The 15,640-nt window shown below is 31.5% G+C and overlaps 3 protein-coding genes across 4 annotated transcripts in view; 1 reads left to right on the forward strand and 2 right to left on the reverse strand.

The window, feature by feature from the left end:
* Positions 1-15,640, reverse strand: part of LOC111425800 (collagen XV/XVIII-type protein multiplexin) — a 182,115-nt gene that overhangs the window by 96,571 nt on the left and 69,904 nt on the right. The window lies entirely within an intron of this gene.
* On the forward strand, positions 12,816-14,166 carry LOC111425803 (retinol dehydrogenase 12-like). Its single transcript, XM_023060062.2, has 4 exons — positions 12,816-13,060; positions 13,122-13,445; positions 13,502-13,824; positions 13,875-14,166. The coding sequence occupies exons 1-4, from the start codon at positions 12,913-12,915 to the stop codon at positions 14,082-14,084; spliced, it is 1,005 nt and encodes a 334-aa protein (XP_022915830.2). The 5' UTR covers positions 12,816-12,912; the 3' UTR covers positions 14,085-14,166.
* On the reverse strand, positions 14,153-15,588 carry LOC111425802 (retinol dehydrogenase 12-like). Its single transcript, XM_023060061.2, has 4 exons — positions 15,346-15,588; positions 14,963-15,286; positions 14,585-14,907; positions 14,153-14,535 (listed from the first exon to the last, which is right to left on the reverse strand). Exons 1-4 carry the CDS (start codon positions 15,491-15,493, stop codon positions 14,326-14,328), a joined length of 1,005 nt encoding a protein of 334 aa, XP_022915829.2. The 5' UTR covers positions 15,494-15,588; the 3' UTR covers positions 14,153-14,325.

Consider the following 15,640-nt stretch of genomic DNA (forward strand, 5'->3'; position numbering starts at 1 on the left):
TAAATCAACACAACGGGGTGGCTTCAGCAAAGCCCCCCTTAAGAAAAAAATTACTTCTTTCTAACCGTAATAGCACAAATCATTGTGTTAGCAAAAACGAAGTACAAACAAAAACCATTAGGATATTTTATATGAATATAAGGGGGTAACTGAAACGCAGCCCCTTTAAATAAAGTTAATATCTCCCAAACCATGATATCTACCACAAATCATTACGTTTGCGGCACCAACCAACACACATAAGTCATAAAATATAATCATTACAAATATCAATACAACGGGGATCGCAAAAATATTCATCATTAATTACAACGACAATTTTAACAAGCCTATCTCAGCTTCCTTAACAAAATCCGCGTTTGCGTTAGCATCCTAAGTGCTTGATTTTCTTTATAATTAAGATTTCCTTATTCTATAACAGATATGTTTGTATATCGTTTGTAATATTCTCGACAATGATTAATAGTTGATGACAAAACGACTTTTTTTTTCTTTCACGTGGCATCTTCAATCATATCGCACACCTTGCGTGAAATAAACCCCTCGGTACCAAGGAAAAGATGAATATGGTGACACGTTCATTTTTAATGTGACATCCTCTTGTCTACGTGTACAACGTGAAGAGTAAACGAAGTATTGAGTTTTTTTTTTGTATTATTTAAGTTGTTATGTTATTCACCATATTAAATTCAATAATATTTTTATTTAATCGAAAATATAATTCTAGACACGTTTTGAGAGATTATTTAAAATTACTTTTATATTTATTTATTCATTGCGTGAGGGGAGCTATAAAAGTAAACTACATTAAATTTACGGACAATGGATTTTCATAGCACTTTACGTCAACCTTTTAATCTTATTGTCGCGCACCTAACACGGTGGCTCCTCTCCGTCGGAGGATATTTTAAAATACGGCACACAGAGGAAAGGTATGCAAAGCACGTCCTTTGGCAACAAATTCAAAAATATAGGCACACTGCGACACGGCTTTATATTATCAAATGAATAATAAATATGACGCTTTTGCAGTATCAGCTTTTTTTCTCAGTAAAAAGGATGTTAACTAACAACTTATCCACAAGTTCGAATTTAAAATAAACATTTTATTAAAAAATCATTTTATACAAAGGATAATTAATGGGAATTGAAACAATTCGGCAAATATGGATGGAAAATATGATACAGAAGACAATGCCAGTAAACGGAAATGCCATAATGTAAACAGCATTATGCCTTTATAGACAAATTCAAGAACTAGGGCTAAGCAGTTCATCTTTCAATCAGCCAAACAGAGTGATTAAATTTCCTGCATGTATAAGTGGGATTACAGGATGTACTAAAAGACATACTTTTCATAATAAAACCTACAAAAGCCGAAATGATGACCGCGTTTGAAACCATTAGGCATGGTGTACAAAAATTGTAATATGAAAAATGAATGTAAAAAACGGCTAGGGGTTTTAAGGTAGTAAAAGAACGTGTGATACTATTATTTTGCTCCAATGCTTCGGCAGACCGTATGTTAAATTCGCTAATAGTGAATTGAGCCTTAAAGCCCCATTTAAGGTAGTGCGTTCACAGTAAACAAAGTGCTTAATGGATGGCAAATAAGAAGGCCTAAGTAACAACTGCCAATTTTACAGAATGGTTCAATAGATGTTTCATCTCACAAGTCAGACGATATGTGAATTTAAAAGATCTCGAATTTAAAGATCTCTTAATTTAGGACAATGCTTCAGGTCATGCTATTATAGAACATCCTTCTTTTTCTTTTCTCCTCTCTACATCGTCGAGTCTGTTATCCCTGATAAGATATGTCTTTGAAATATCTCCTGAGAAGTTGACTGCTAGCTGCCTCTCCATCTCTTTGGTGGTCTAGTTCCACAGAGGTTATTTGAAAGCATAATTTTTGGTAATCTCTTATCTAGCATTCTACAAACATATTTATGCCAAAATTCCTTGCGCTGTCTTCCACCGGTGTCTGATATAGGAGTTCTTAAATCAGCTCCATCTAATCTTTCCTGAGATTGTCCACAAAGTACTCATTTCTGATACTCTTAACATACTCCTACTTTTCTCTGTTTGCTCGCATATTTCAATGCCATAAGTCAGTATTGGGCAGGTCTTGTATATCCGTACTTTAGAAGCCATACGTGTGAATAGGTTCGAAGAAACAGTATCTCGTAGACAACCTAAAATTGCAAACGGTTTGTTAATAAAGTTTTTTAAAGAGAGAGAGACTTTTGAATTGATGGACTGAGTCGGTGTATGCAGATATTCTTTTAGTCCATTTTATATCCTAGATTTAAGGTTATCGCTTCCTCGATTAATTAGTTGAACAAAAATGGGCTGACACCATCGCCTTGTAGGATGAAATTATGTTTATGATCAGCTGGTGCTGATCTCTCTTTAACTTCTTCTATCTGGATAATAATTTTTGTGTTTACAGGTTCACTAACGTTTGTTGCCTCTTGGGTATAGTTGTTTAAAACATTTTTCCCATTCTTCCATTGACACCACATTTCTCTTCCTTGCATAACCCAAACCTATCTTTAAGCTCTATACAGCTTAAATTTTTGTTCTGGGTGTGCTTTTGTAGGACAAGTAGCTTTTTTTTTAGTTCTATGAAATTCCTAACCTATTCCTAAAACCAGGGTTTGGTATTTTTTATTGCGTTGATGTTTGGTTTCCTCTTACCGATTAGCTCTGTTAGGTTGCCTCCACGTTCGGTTCTTTCTCATTAGGTTTGGTGTGGTTTAATTTACTTTTTATTCTGTTTTTATATAGATGCTGTAGTATTTGCGACAGAAGATTGCTCGATTTGTAAAAAAAGGACTGGAACAATCTAAGGAACAGCTTAAAAAGCTGCCTAGTGAGGGAGTAACAAAAGTTATAAATTGATATAAGGGTACAAATAATGTATAAAGCGTAAATTTCTAATATATTATAAAAAATTGTGACTATAACGAAAACATTTAAATTAAAATGTAAGTTCATAAATCATTGAAAAATTGGCTCTGACCTCTACATAAATCCAATTACGTTTAACGACATGTTCTTTTCTTCCACAAGACCCGCATAACTACTAAACGTATTAAAAGTTGCGCTGCGCTTGGTCCGGTTTCCGACATAAGTACTAAACTTTTACGTCAAGTTTTTCCTTTGGGAAGTGAGCGGAAAACGGTAGAATTTGACCGAGAAACGAAAGAATGTTGTTAGTAATGAAAAAAAATTACGAATATTTTACAATTTCGTAATAAAAAAACCTAAAAGAACGAAATAAATACGTTATCATTTCCCTTAAGAGCTATTTCTTCTCGTAAATATCTATAATCCACTGAGGAGGCATTATAACCGCTTAGCGCCCTCGGCGACCCGACCCCCCTCAAACACTAAGGTATTTAAAGGATGTCCATAGGGAATGAAGCCGCTAAAGTTGTCGCCGACCGTACAATCTTAAGCAAATTCATAAAAGCTGCGATTTCCCCCGGGCAAAGTTGTGATATCTCTTCAGGGGATTCCCCCCAAAGTCGTTTTCAGACGCTTCCTGAAGAACTGCCACTCTATTTATTACAAAATCCCCCCGTACATTTTACAAAATTACGTTTAGTCGTCGCGGTTTATATTAAATAAACGGCCCAACCACGCCCTTCGTCTATTAGATATGCAAAGGGATTGCTTCCTCTGGCCCTTTGAATTAGATTAACGGCTGCTTTACCAACCGGTCCTTAAGGTAATTTACGGTAACGATAACGGGGAAGGTTGTTAAGGGATGTTGTTAAGGTTGTGGTTTAAGTTTATGGTGTAATTGTTGTAGATTTCGGTCAAATTGAAAAATGGTGGAGGTGCCGGAAAATCTCAAATAATATTGAAACTTGTCTTATTTTTAGTTTACTTTTTGAAAGAAGTATGAAATATTCTAATAAATATCTCAAAAATTTTATTCAAATTTATAGCTCAATAAATATTCCACCCACAATAAATCATCGTGGAACCGCCAACAATGAATTTCTTCGTTCAATAACTTGATTTACCCTATAATTTTCATTTCTTTGATCAAAGGAAACGAACCCTTCGAGACGAGACGATATATTGAACACGAAGAAAACGTCACAGTACTCAGTAATTTTGTCGAACGTGACCGTGTTCAACAAAACCACCACATCCTGTCGGCAACATCAACGGCGGTCTTAGTTTGTCTATAAACGGGGTGGGTTAAACGTGAGAGATGCTTTCGTGTTATACAACGATGGTAAATTGCCTCCGAGTTACAACAGAAACTTGTCGCCATTCGAATAAGAAAGACAAACACACCCAAGGGTTAAAACAAGATCTCATGAACTCTATGAACATAACGTGGCTGAGATTACAACATGTTTATATAAGATGTTAATTAATTTAGATTTTATTAACAAATTGTTTTATAAACATTATTTTGGATCAAAAATTTTTGTTGTATCTCTCTCTTGGAAATTTAGTTCACCTAGTAATTTAAATTTCTACATTTTCTGATGTATCACCGTTGAATAATTTAGATGAAGTAAACAAACCTCTTGTTTAGATACAAATTTATCACTCGAAATCCGTTGTTACATAAGCATGCGACGCCTCCAGGTTTGCAGAATTGTTGGTGAAGTCCCCGGGCGTTCACGGTTTTGTTGTTTTCGCAGTTGTTGTTCTGCAGCTGCTGCTTGTTTCATGGTTACGATTCGAAGTAGATGCGAATTTCTCATTATCACATAAGGGATTTTTTTAAATAAAATTTGTTTAATTTGCGCATAATAAACAATTAAATTAATTACATTTTTCTAGGTCTGACTAATAACGATGAGTAATAATTAGAAATGGAAGTCATTATTAATTCAATGACAAACAAGGTAATAAACCATGTCGTATATGGATGTGTTACCTTGTAGTTGATAAATTTTCATTTTATTTCTTGGTTATTATAAAAAGGTTCGATACCGATATAATAATGGTAATGGTGGAATGTAATTAACGTGTTTAAAATTCTACATGGAGACCAAAACACATTCACAATTCATAATGAAACGGTAGGTAATTTATTGCATATTTGCCAAATTGCGGTTGGATTCTACTATACGCAATAGTATAGGTACTCATTAATTTAACAATTGTTTCAATCGATGGACTCGAATGTTATACGATGACAAAATTTTACATTTTATATCGATGACCAAATATTCTATTGATACACAATAATTATAACTAACGTTAACATCATAATATTGAATATAATTCACAAAGTTGAAGTCACATTTTAAAAATTAAAACCTAATGGATATTGAATACCAAATAAAATATTTGATAGATTGTGAAAATTTTATAAAGATACTTCAAGAAATCGATTTTACCCGAATTTTTAAAAAGACGTAAACTTTGAAAAGTGATAAATGTTGCGTTCAGTTCGAGTTTTTTCTCGAAAACTACTCAATTACTTTACTCCATGGGGGACGTGTCGGTCGCAATATATAACCCATTTTTCGTTTACAAAGGAAAAGGGACTAAAAATTTATTATTATTATTAAAAGAATTTTTATTACATAAAAAAACTTATAACGTTTATTAAATAATGTAATTTTTATTATATATAAATGAAAGTGAAAATACTAAAATATTAAACAATTTAATAATGAAGTTAAAGTAAATGCTGTTTCAACAATTAATTTGAATTATAGCGAAATAATTAGTGGTGTGATAATTCAACCGAGTCACCATCTCATTTTATTTAAATTTTAAAATTAATTATGTATGACCAATATAATATTGCTATATTATAATTTTCATTGAAATAATTGTAAAATTTAACTTCACTTGTGTTTAAATTTTTCTAGAACGAAGGGATAATGTAATGTTTTCGTAGAATCAACTCTCGGATTTCGAGATTAAAGAGGTTTAAGTTTTAATCCTTAAGCTAGATTCGGATATAATCTTGACGAAAACATCCACGTTTACTAGCTATTAGTTGATTCGTATAGATCTAAAGTTTTTGTTACAATAATTCTTCTTGTAAAAAATTTAGGATTAATTTTTACACATTTCGTTATTTATTTGTGTAATTAAGACGCGGAATTGAATTTGCATTAAGCTAGTCGGATATTTTGCAGAGTTAACTTAAAATTAACACATGATTTTTGCTTGCTAAATAGTTTACATTAATTGATCTGCAGATTTTAATTTGTTGTTAGCAGAATTATGTTTCTACAAGAAAATTGCATTAATCGGTAAGGGGACAAATTAATTCTATAATTAATAAATATTTATCATTTATACACTATCTTGTTCAGAAAAAAAAATGGAAATGCGATGGGAGATACATGAGTAAGGAGACGAAGTGACCATTAGCTAGTAGTAACTACAGAATGAGACATCCACAAAGAGAAGAAACATAAATCACCAAGCGAAGATAAGACAGTCCTTGAAACTATCAAAGCGTATAACTTACGCGAGGAAATAATTAGATACCAGTAAAAAGATTGTAACTAAGAAGCTGATTGAAGATACTGACCATAAATGAAACCATTTCAAGGCAGTTATGTTAAAAGCAGCAAAGATTGCAAGTGGTAGATACAGAAGAAATAACAACATAAAACATACGGCATCAACTTCAGGAACGTAAATTCGCTGACTGGACATTCAAGTCATCACAATTAAACTAAAAGAACAACTTGTTCCATACTACAGTATAGAAGATATGAAAAAAACGTAAAGAACTAAAGGTTTCAAAACAGCGTTACCTGTCAATAATACAGAAGAGTGTCACAAATGTCAACAACTGAAATACAAGGTAAATTAATAAATTAATGCAATAACGGTGAAGTGTCATACGACCATAGTTAACTGCCATATGAAGTGTCCGAAATAATGTGATGAAGTTAATGGCTATCTGTACTTTAAAGTCCTGCCACTTTTGAAATTCATTAAGAACGTTATATTGCTTGAATGTGCCAAAGGCACTTGTAAGGTACATTTTTACATTAGGAAAATTAGCTAAAATGTTTGTAGTGGTGTAGTGGCCGTAGTTTTGTTATTTGCAGTGGTTACTTTGTATTTGTGTAAGTGCTATCTAAGACACTTTTTTGAAGATCAGGTGAGTGCAGTATATTTAACTATCATTTGCAACCATAATTATGGTACCGTTTTGCTCTATACGTTAGCATATTTATAAAAATGGTGTATTTTTAGCGAGGGACTGCAAAGTACCGTTAAGAACCATGGCATAAGAACCTGCATTTCTCAGTATTTCCAAGCCGTAAGACATAATAAGATCATTCATGACTTTTCTGTCAATTTTCCAGATTCTGTCCAACCGATGCCTTTGTTCTTTTTCTTCGCATTACATAATCTCACCCCCATGCGTTTTTCTACTTGGATATGCATTTTTTTTGCAACAATGAATTCTATGCCTAGCATCTAGAAAAGCTTTTTAGGTCTTATCCTCCCCATCAAGGGAAGTTTCCTGGTATACAATGGACACAACACTCGAGGTACAACGGTCAAGGGGATAACTACCTGCCGCACCCTAACACACCACAGCTTTTAAACTTCCGTACTATAGCAGTTTTATGAATTTGAAATTAATATTTTCTGCACATTTTCAGAACCCTAAACTATAAGAAAATGGAAAAAGGAAAAGATTAAGCAAAACATTAAATTTTAAAATAAGTATATTCAACTGTTGATATTTGAAGAATAAAATTGTAATGTGATACCATAAGTTTTAGATCACATTATGATACGAATAAAGGAAGTAATTTGACTCACAAATGCGAAGTATACAAAGGAAAGTATTGTAATCGTGCAACAATCTGTCCTAGGTACTATCATGGCCTTCCATTAAATGAGGATATTTAAACCTAAAATTAGAAAATAAAAACCTGAACCTGTGATGAATAACGAAGTTCCTCTAATCAGTGGTAGACATTAATTAACTAATTACGAATCACATTACGACAACGACTGTGGGAGTAAAACAGAGAATCGTATTACGAATGTAACACACGTGGTGGTTGTAAACCGAGTTGAGAAAGATATTTCCGTTACTGTTATTTCCTGAAAAACGAATTCCCTCCTCTTTAAATCTAATTACTGAAAGGAAATTAGCAGAAAAAAAATTGAAAAGTTAAAGTTAAAAACAAAGTCTCCTACCCTCTCAACTGACATCCAACTTATTTAATCATTACCTTGAATTCGGTTCCATAATTAGTTTTAGTCGGTTGCCTTTTTAGTTTGCTTACGGTCGGTCCGCTATTTAATTAGAACAGCGACGACGAGGAATTTGTAAAATAGAGTTAGCAAAGCGCGAAGTAAACTTTTCGAATATAACGGTATGTTAATTTTGTGGGGAAAATTGAGTGCGAGTTGTGCTTTTCTAAGTAACCGGCCGTTTTAACTCTTAGATTACGCTATAAATATTACAACAATAACATCATCAAGTAAAATCGTAAAGCATTATTTTCTTATTATCCCTTGTTGGGTGGTCGTGATGAAAATAGTTGATATTCCTTGTTTAAAGCTGCGAAATGCATCTAACAAAGGTGATAACGAATTCACGGATCTAATCTAGACGTGAGCCGATTCACCTTAGGCTTTCGAGTTCTCATAAATTATTCATAATATACGTCGAAGTTCGGGTTTATATTTTCCACAAATTCACAAAGGAAATGGGTAATATAGAAATCTAAACTGAATTCAAATTAAATTCATGATCATCCTGCTAAACTATTTTTGGTTTCATTAGATATTATCGGCGGAAATTCAGGTTGGTTAATAATTTTGAGTTGATTCTTTGTTTAATTGATTTTATTAGTATATTTCTGATTAGGAATTGGTTTTCAAACCGCAATGACATTAACAGGATGCGGTGCTAAATTTATAGTTGGAGACGTTGCTAATACCGATGATTCAGTAAAAAAAATAATTTTAGAGACTGATAATCCTAATATACGAGGAAAATATTTAGATTTCGCATCTTTAGATTCAGTCAGAAAGTTTTGTAAAGAAATTTATGAGGAGGAGGATTGATTAGACATTTTAATTAACAATGCAGGAGTAATTGGGTTTCCTTTAACACACTCTAAAAACGGAATTCAAATTCATATGCAAATTAATTATTTTGGGCTTTTTTTATTGATTCATTTATTAATTGATTAAACTTTTTTAAATTCCCTTTCTATATAATTTTTTATTTATTTACTTAAACGAACCAAAAGCAGAATCATATTTGTCAGTTCGATTGAAGCACTTTATCACAATTAAAGTTTAAAAACCCTAAACAACACAACCATTTTTAAAGGAGAAATGAAAACACATTTCACGATATACGGAAACAGCAAACTTTGAGAATTGATTGCTTCAAATGTGTTAGCTGAAAAATTAAAAAATACTTTGATCACCTCAAACGCGGTTTATCCGGGAATAGTAGGCACACCAATTATTTTTGAAATAAGTGTTTTTTTTTAATCCGTTCTGTTTTAAGACGCCTTACGAAGGAGCACAAACTCAAATAAACTGTGGCTTATCTCGTGATTTAAATGGAGTTAGTGGAAAGTATTTTGTCGATTGCAAACTGTTTTATCAACCGAGATTAGCGCGAGATAAGGAATTTTGTAAACAGATTTGGGATGAAAGTGAAAGATTGGTTAAGTTAAAACCGGAAGAAAAAATCGAAAATATCTTAAAGGGATAATATAAAATGAGAAAAAGGATTTACTACACAATAGTATTTATTCTCAATTACTTAAAATATAGTGTTTATGTATATAGTTGAGTTTAGAAATTAAGGCATGGTTGTTATAATAAATCAACATATTATGAGTAATAATGGGGTTGTGATCTCACAAAGCGATAATTTAATGTATTATGACCTATCGCCTAGAATACCTTCCCTCTCTAACTACTTCCACAATACATGCGAATCTGTCATAGAAGCAATATAATATATTACATTAGAATTTTAATTTACATGGTTTTGTAACTCGCCTTACCATAAAGGCAGTAAGTCAAAGCTGCCTCAAATCACGATCATCATACTGTATACTCTAAAAACAAATTACTTTCTTGTTTACATCTACTAAACCAAAGATGATATGGAGTAGCAACTGGCAGAGTCATAGAGACGATAGTTACTGAAGATGAGTACCCATAGAAATTTTATTAATTTAATTGATGGCACCAAAAGATCGAGTATAATGATTTGATTGGATAATGATTTGTTGGAAACGAAGAAATTTTGGCGAAATCGTTGGAACATTATTATCCTGCTATGAAAACCCTGCTAAAACGATCCAACCGCTTTAGACTTGCCAACTACGAAATTTATCGCTCCAACATTCGCTTATCTAATAATGGGGTAGTCATTGCAGTCAAATACATGAATAGTAAGCGTTAATTAACTATATTTGATGAAGATGAACCACATCTGGGAAAATAAGTTGATCGTTTGACTTCTTGAATCTGTTGCGAGAAATAGAAGACGAGGTTGTTGTGATATATCTTCTGCTTCACTTGTTTTAAAACATTAGATTGGGTCAACTATTGGTATTCGATTAGTATTTCATTACAGATGGGTTGGCTTTGGTTGTTGGGTAAGTAAGCTTTGTTGTCCTCAAATAAACGTAAAAACATGGTACTAGACTTAAAAGACAGCAATTGGATAGTTACCATTCTTTATTTAAACAATTACAAATAGAAAAGAAAAGCTTTTTTAACTATTTTAAAATGTTACAGCTGTTTTGGCATATTCCATACTTGATTGCACAACGTTATAATTATATAACATACGCAACGGTTGGCTACAATTTATATTAAGATATTAATAAATAACTAAAATCTACAACCATTATATTTTTAATTATTACTAGTAACCATAGGAATCAGTTAAAAATCAGGTCAACAATGACGATGATGTCAAAGTCTGTATTCATGTAAAAATTGAAATTACACATTTTATAGGGTCAGTCAAAAAGGACGTAATATCTTAAAACTAAAGAATCTAGACAAGATATGTTATACCAACGTAGCTGGTTTTAGAGATACAGGGTGTTCAAAATTTCACTAGTGTCAATTTAAAAGTAATATCTACTAATTTGATATTTCTTTTGTGATTAGTAATAAAGAGCACAAGATGCACTTTACTAATATAGAGACTAATTCTTTTACACTAAACGAATATAGTGTAAAAATGAAATTGCACTCATATACTTCAAATTCAATGATAAACCTTTAGAAGTATTCGTCGCAGCTTAAATAACAACTGTATATACTTCTTTTTATTTGACCTACAAATGATGAGATTATTGATATGTATCTATCTTTTGGAATTGAATCTTTTTTTGGTCTTGAAACATTCCTAAAAGTAAGTTATTTGTCCATGCGAAGTTAGCCCCTAATTAGATAGGATTTTACACGTATAGTGTTTTGATTATAACAAATAAAATTTCTTAGCCGATTACCATTCATTAATGGAAATACCCGATTTGAAATCTCTTTCGAATTTCGTCAAAACGCCAAAATATTGCGTCATTAATGAAAATGCCCGATCTCATAATTCGCTAATTAACTACGTACGGTTATATAAATGTCTACGCGATTCTGCCGACTGGATTTCTAGCTCCAAATAAGAACGAACAAATGTTTACTTGAGATAAGAACCAACCTTTTGAATGTCGGAAATGCGGATTTCTACCATCAAAAGACTATTTTAACCGAGGGCAATTGTTGATGGCTACGAAAAGGAATGGAAAGTAATGAGAACTCAGTTAAAGAATTGTGAAGTTAATATGTAAAAGTGCTGCTTAGAAATAAAGAAATTAGAGGTCGTTAATTTTCATATAAATCAGCATCAACAAAAAAAAGAGTCTTAATCACCGTGTTGTATTTAGAAATCCAAAATAACTAATAGTATCGTAAAACAGGAAATATATGCAAAAGTTTAAGTTTCCACACTGTTGTGTTACTTTGTATGTTTAATTGTATTTTTGAAAAAATTCGATAGGATAGATCTATATAACTAATAACATTCTATTTGGGAATATGTCAGGAGCAACCATATAAATTTTTAATTTTCAGCTTGATCAATGGTATTTTTGGATAAATCATAAATCATATAAACTTATAGAATTTTTGAAGAGGCAATAATCCTGAAAATATTAGATCTAAGTTGTTTGACACACACACTGCCAGAGCTTTAAAGTAATTTGCTACTTTAGAATACTCACATATTGGAGAGTATCCTAGTAATCTAGAGTATTTTGCCATTCTAAAATATTCTCTTACTATGGAGTAAATCGAAAAGAATTTCGAAATCGAGTTTCGAAAAGAATTGGTTCATATAGATCTAAGCACAACCCCTTCGAAATAACAGAGCGTTTGAAATCCTAGAAGACAACTGTTGGGAGCACATTCTTCACTTCAACCTTTGTGACCAACCATGACTTAATCATTTTTGTGGGTTACTATAAAAGACAAAATTTACACATATAACCACTTATTGAAAAAACACTTATTCAAGAATTTGCGGAATTTTGTTCGTTTTGCACCATACCATATCCATTGATAATTGATAATAAATTTTTTTAATTCGGTAATTTATCCTATTTTTATTTTACACCTTGTAGTTACAATTCTATATAATACTAATATAGTTTTTCAAGTTTATTATTATATCAAAAATTTGAAACAATATAATCTTAAAATTAAATAAACATTTACCAATTATATACAATCTAATCTTCAATACGATGATATGGCATATTTTGTATAATTTTGTACTGATAACATTTAATTATACAATGTATCAATGTAGTATTTAGACGTCAAAGAGTTTAAACAATAACAGTTTCATTTTCAAAGTCCGTCGCAAATTTTCAACAAATATTTATTTTAAAAATGGTTGTTTGTACATTAGGAACAATTATTTTAATATTCCTGTTAACATTGGGGTTCTTTAAAGTTATTTCCAAGCTTACCATGGGTTGGTGTAAAAGTAATACTTGTTTAGTAGGAAAAACCGTTATTATTACAGGTGGAAATTCAGGTTGGTAAATATTTTTTAGTTGATTATTTGTTGTAGTAATTTGTTTAACATTTTTTATTAGGGATAGGTTTTCAAACAGCAATGGCTTTAGCCGGACGTGGTGCTAAAGTTATAATTGGAGATGTTGTTAATTCCGATGATTCAGTGAAACAAATAATTTCAGAAACAAACAATCCTAATGTGCGAGGAAAACATTTAGATTTAGCTTCTTTAGATTCAGTCAGAAAGTTTTGTAAAGAAATTTACGAGGAAGAGGATCGATTAGATATTTTAATTAATAATGCGGGAGTGGGTGGTGCTCCTTTAGGACACACTAGTGATGGAATTCAAATTCATATGCAAATTAATTATTTTGGGCATTTCTTATTGACTCATTTATTAATTGGTAAAATATTTTTAATTCTCCTTCTATTTAAATTTTTTATGTACATGCATTTTAAGGGTTACTTAAACGTAACAAAAGCAGAATCATATTTGTTAGCTCGATAGCAGCATTTAAACACAACTTAAGTTTAGAAACCCTCAACAACCCAACAGTTTTTAAACAAGACCTCAAAACACATTTCACAATTTACGGAAACAGCAAACTTTGCGAATTGATTGCTTCGAATATTTTTGCGGAAAAATTAAAGAATACTACAATCACATCAAACGCGCTTTATCCAGGAACAGTAAACACACCAATTATTCATAACACAGGAGGAGTTGATGCATTCAAATACTCAAAAATGTTTGCTAAGTTTTGTTTATTCGTCGGCGGAAAAGTAAGTTGTTATCGAAAAATTAAATTTTCGTAATTTTTTATTTGTTTAAGACGCCTTATGAAGGAGCACAAACTCAAATAAACTGTGCATTATCTCGTGATTTAGATGGAGTTAGTGGAAAGTATTTCGTCGATTGTAAACCGTTTTATCAACCGAGATTAGCTCGGGATAAGGAATTTTGCAAACAGCTTTGGGATGAAAGTGAACGATTAGTTAAGTTAAAACCGGAAGAGAAAATCGAAAATGTTTTAAGAGGATAAAGTATGCATGATAATTTTAGATAATTTTATCGTGTCTGGATTAATTTTAATGGATTTTTAATAAAGACTTTGAGTTTTTAAATCAATTTCTATTTTATCCAACCAATATTATGTTACAACCATATCTTAATTCCTAAAATTAACTTAATTATATTAATAATAACTCTATTTATTCGAAATCATTTTATAGAGAGAAAATATAACTCAATATATTAATATAGATCTTTTTCGTTGTTTTATTTCATCCATTTAAAACATTTTCGATCTTTTCTTCTGGTTTTAATTTAACCAATTTTTCACTCTCATCCCAAATCTGTTTACAAAACTCTTTATTTCGAGCTAATCTCGGTTGATAAAACAGTTTACAATCGGCAAAAAACTCTCCACTAACTCCATCTAAATCGCGAGATAACGCACAGTTTATTTGAGTTTGTGCTCCTTCATAAGGCGTCTTAAAAAAACAAATTACAAAAAAATCACCGAATTCAAAACTAACTTACTTTGCCTGCTACGTTTAAAACAAAGTTCCCGAAAATTTTTAAGTATTTAAATGCATCTGCCCCTCCTGTGTTGTAAATCATTGGGGTATTTACGATGCCCGGATAAACCGCGTTTGATGTGATGGAAGTATTTTTTAATTTTTCTGCGAAAATGTTCGAAGCAATTAATTCGCATAGTTTGCTATTTCCGTAAATTATTAAATGTGTTGCGATTTCTCGTTTAAAAATGGTTGGGCTATTGAGGGTTTTTAAGCTTAAATTGTGAATAAATGCTAAAATCGAGCTAATAAAAATAATTCTGCTTTTCGTACGTTTAAGTAAATCTAAAAAGATAAATAATTAATGTTAATTATAAAAATAATTTAAAAGAAGCTTCACCAATTAATAAATGAGTCAATAAAAAGTGCCCAAAATAATTAATTTGCATATGATTTTGAATTCCATCTTTAGTATGCACTAAAGGAACTCCACCTACACCCGCATTATTAATTAAAATATCCAATCGATCTTCTTCCTCGTAAATTTCTTTGCAAAACTTTCTGACAGAATCTAAAGAAGCTAAATCTAAATGCTTTCCTCGTACATTAAGATTGTTAGTTTCTAAAATTATGTTTTTTACTGAATCATCGGTATTAACGACATCTCCAATTATAACTTTAGCACCACGTCCGGCTAAACTCATTGCGGTTTGAAAACCCATTCCTAATCAGCATCAAAACAAATCGTTTTAAAATATAATCAAATAAAAATTATTTACCAACCTGAATTTCCACCCGTAATAACAACAGTTTTTCCTTCCAAGCAAGTGTTACTTGTACACCAACCCATCGTAAGCTTAGAAGTTATTTTTAAAAAAGCCATCATTAAAAGGAATATTAAAACAATTGTTCCTAATACACAAACAACCATTTTAATTTTAGTTTTAACTTAAATTTCTTGGAGATCGAAAGAGATTTTCTAAAGAAGTGTAAACTGTTGTTGTTTAAACTATTGGATGCATAAAGTTTTAATACACGATATAATTAAAAAGTGTTATCGGGAAGAACGTTAGTAACA

Source organism: Onthophagus taurus, chromosome 1 (assembly GCF_036711975.1).
Source record: "Onthophagus taurus isolate NC chromosome 1, IU_Otau_3.0, whole genome shotgun sequence".
Lineage (NCBI taxonomy): Eukaryota > Metazoa > Arthropoda > Insecta > Coleoptera > Scarabaeidae > Onthophagus > Onthophagus taurus.

Bases quoted from the DNA above. Each gene is read 5' to 3' on its own strand.
- LOC111425803 (XM_023060062.2), top strand. From the start codon at position 12,913: ATGGTTGTTTGTACATTAGGAACAATTATTTTAATATTCCTGTTAACA. The intron at 13,061-13,121 runs GTTGGTAAATAT...ATTTTTTATTAG, and splicing joins TATTACAGGTGGAAATTCAG to GGATAGGTTTTCAAACAGCA. The intron at 13,446-13,501 runs GTAAAATATTTT...ATGCATTTTAAG, and splicing joins ATTGACTCATTTATTAATTG to GGTTACTTAAACGTAACAAA.
- LOC111425802 (XM_023060061.2), bottom strand. From the start codon at position 15,493: ATGGTTGTTTGTGTATTAGGAACAATTGTTTTAATATTCCTTTTAATG. The intron at 15,287-15,345 runs GTTGGTAAATAA...GATGCTGATTAG, and splicing joins TATTACGGGTGGAAATTCAG to GAATGGGTTTTCAAACCGCA. The intron at 14,536-14,584 runs GTAAGTTAGTTT...TGTTTTTTTAAG, and splicing joins TTTTAAACGTAGCAGGCAAA to ACGCCTTATGAAGGAGCACA.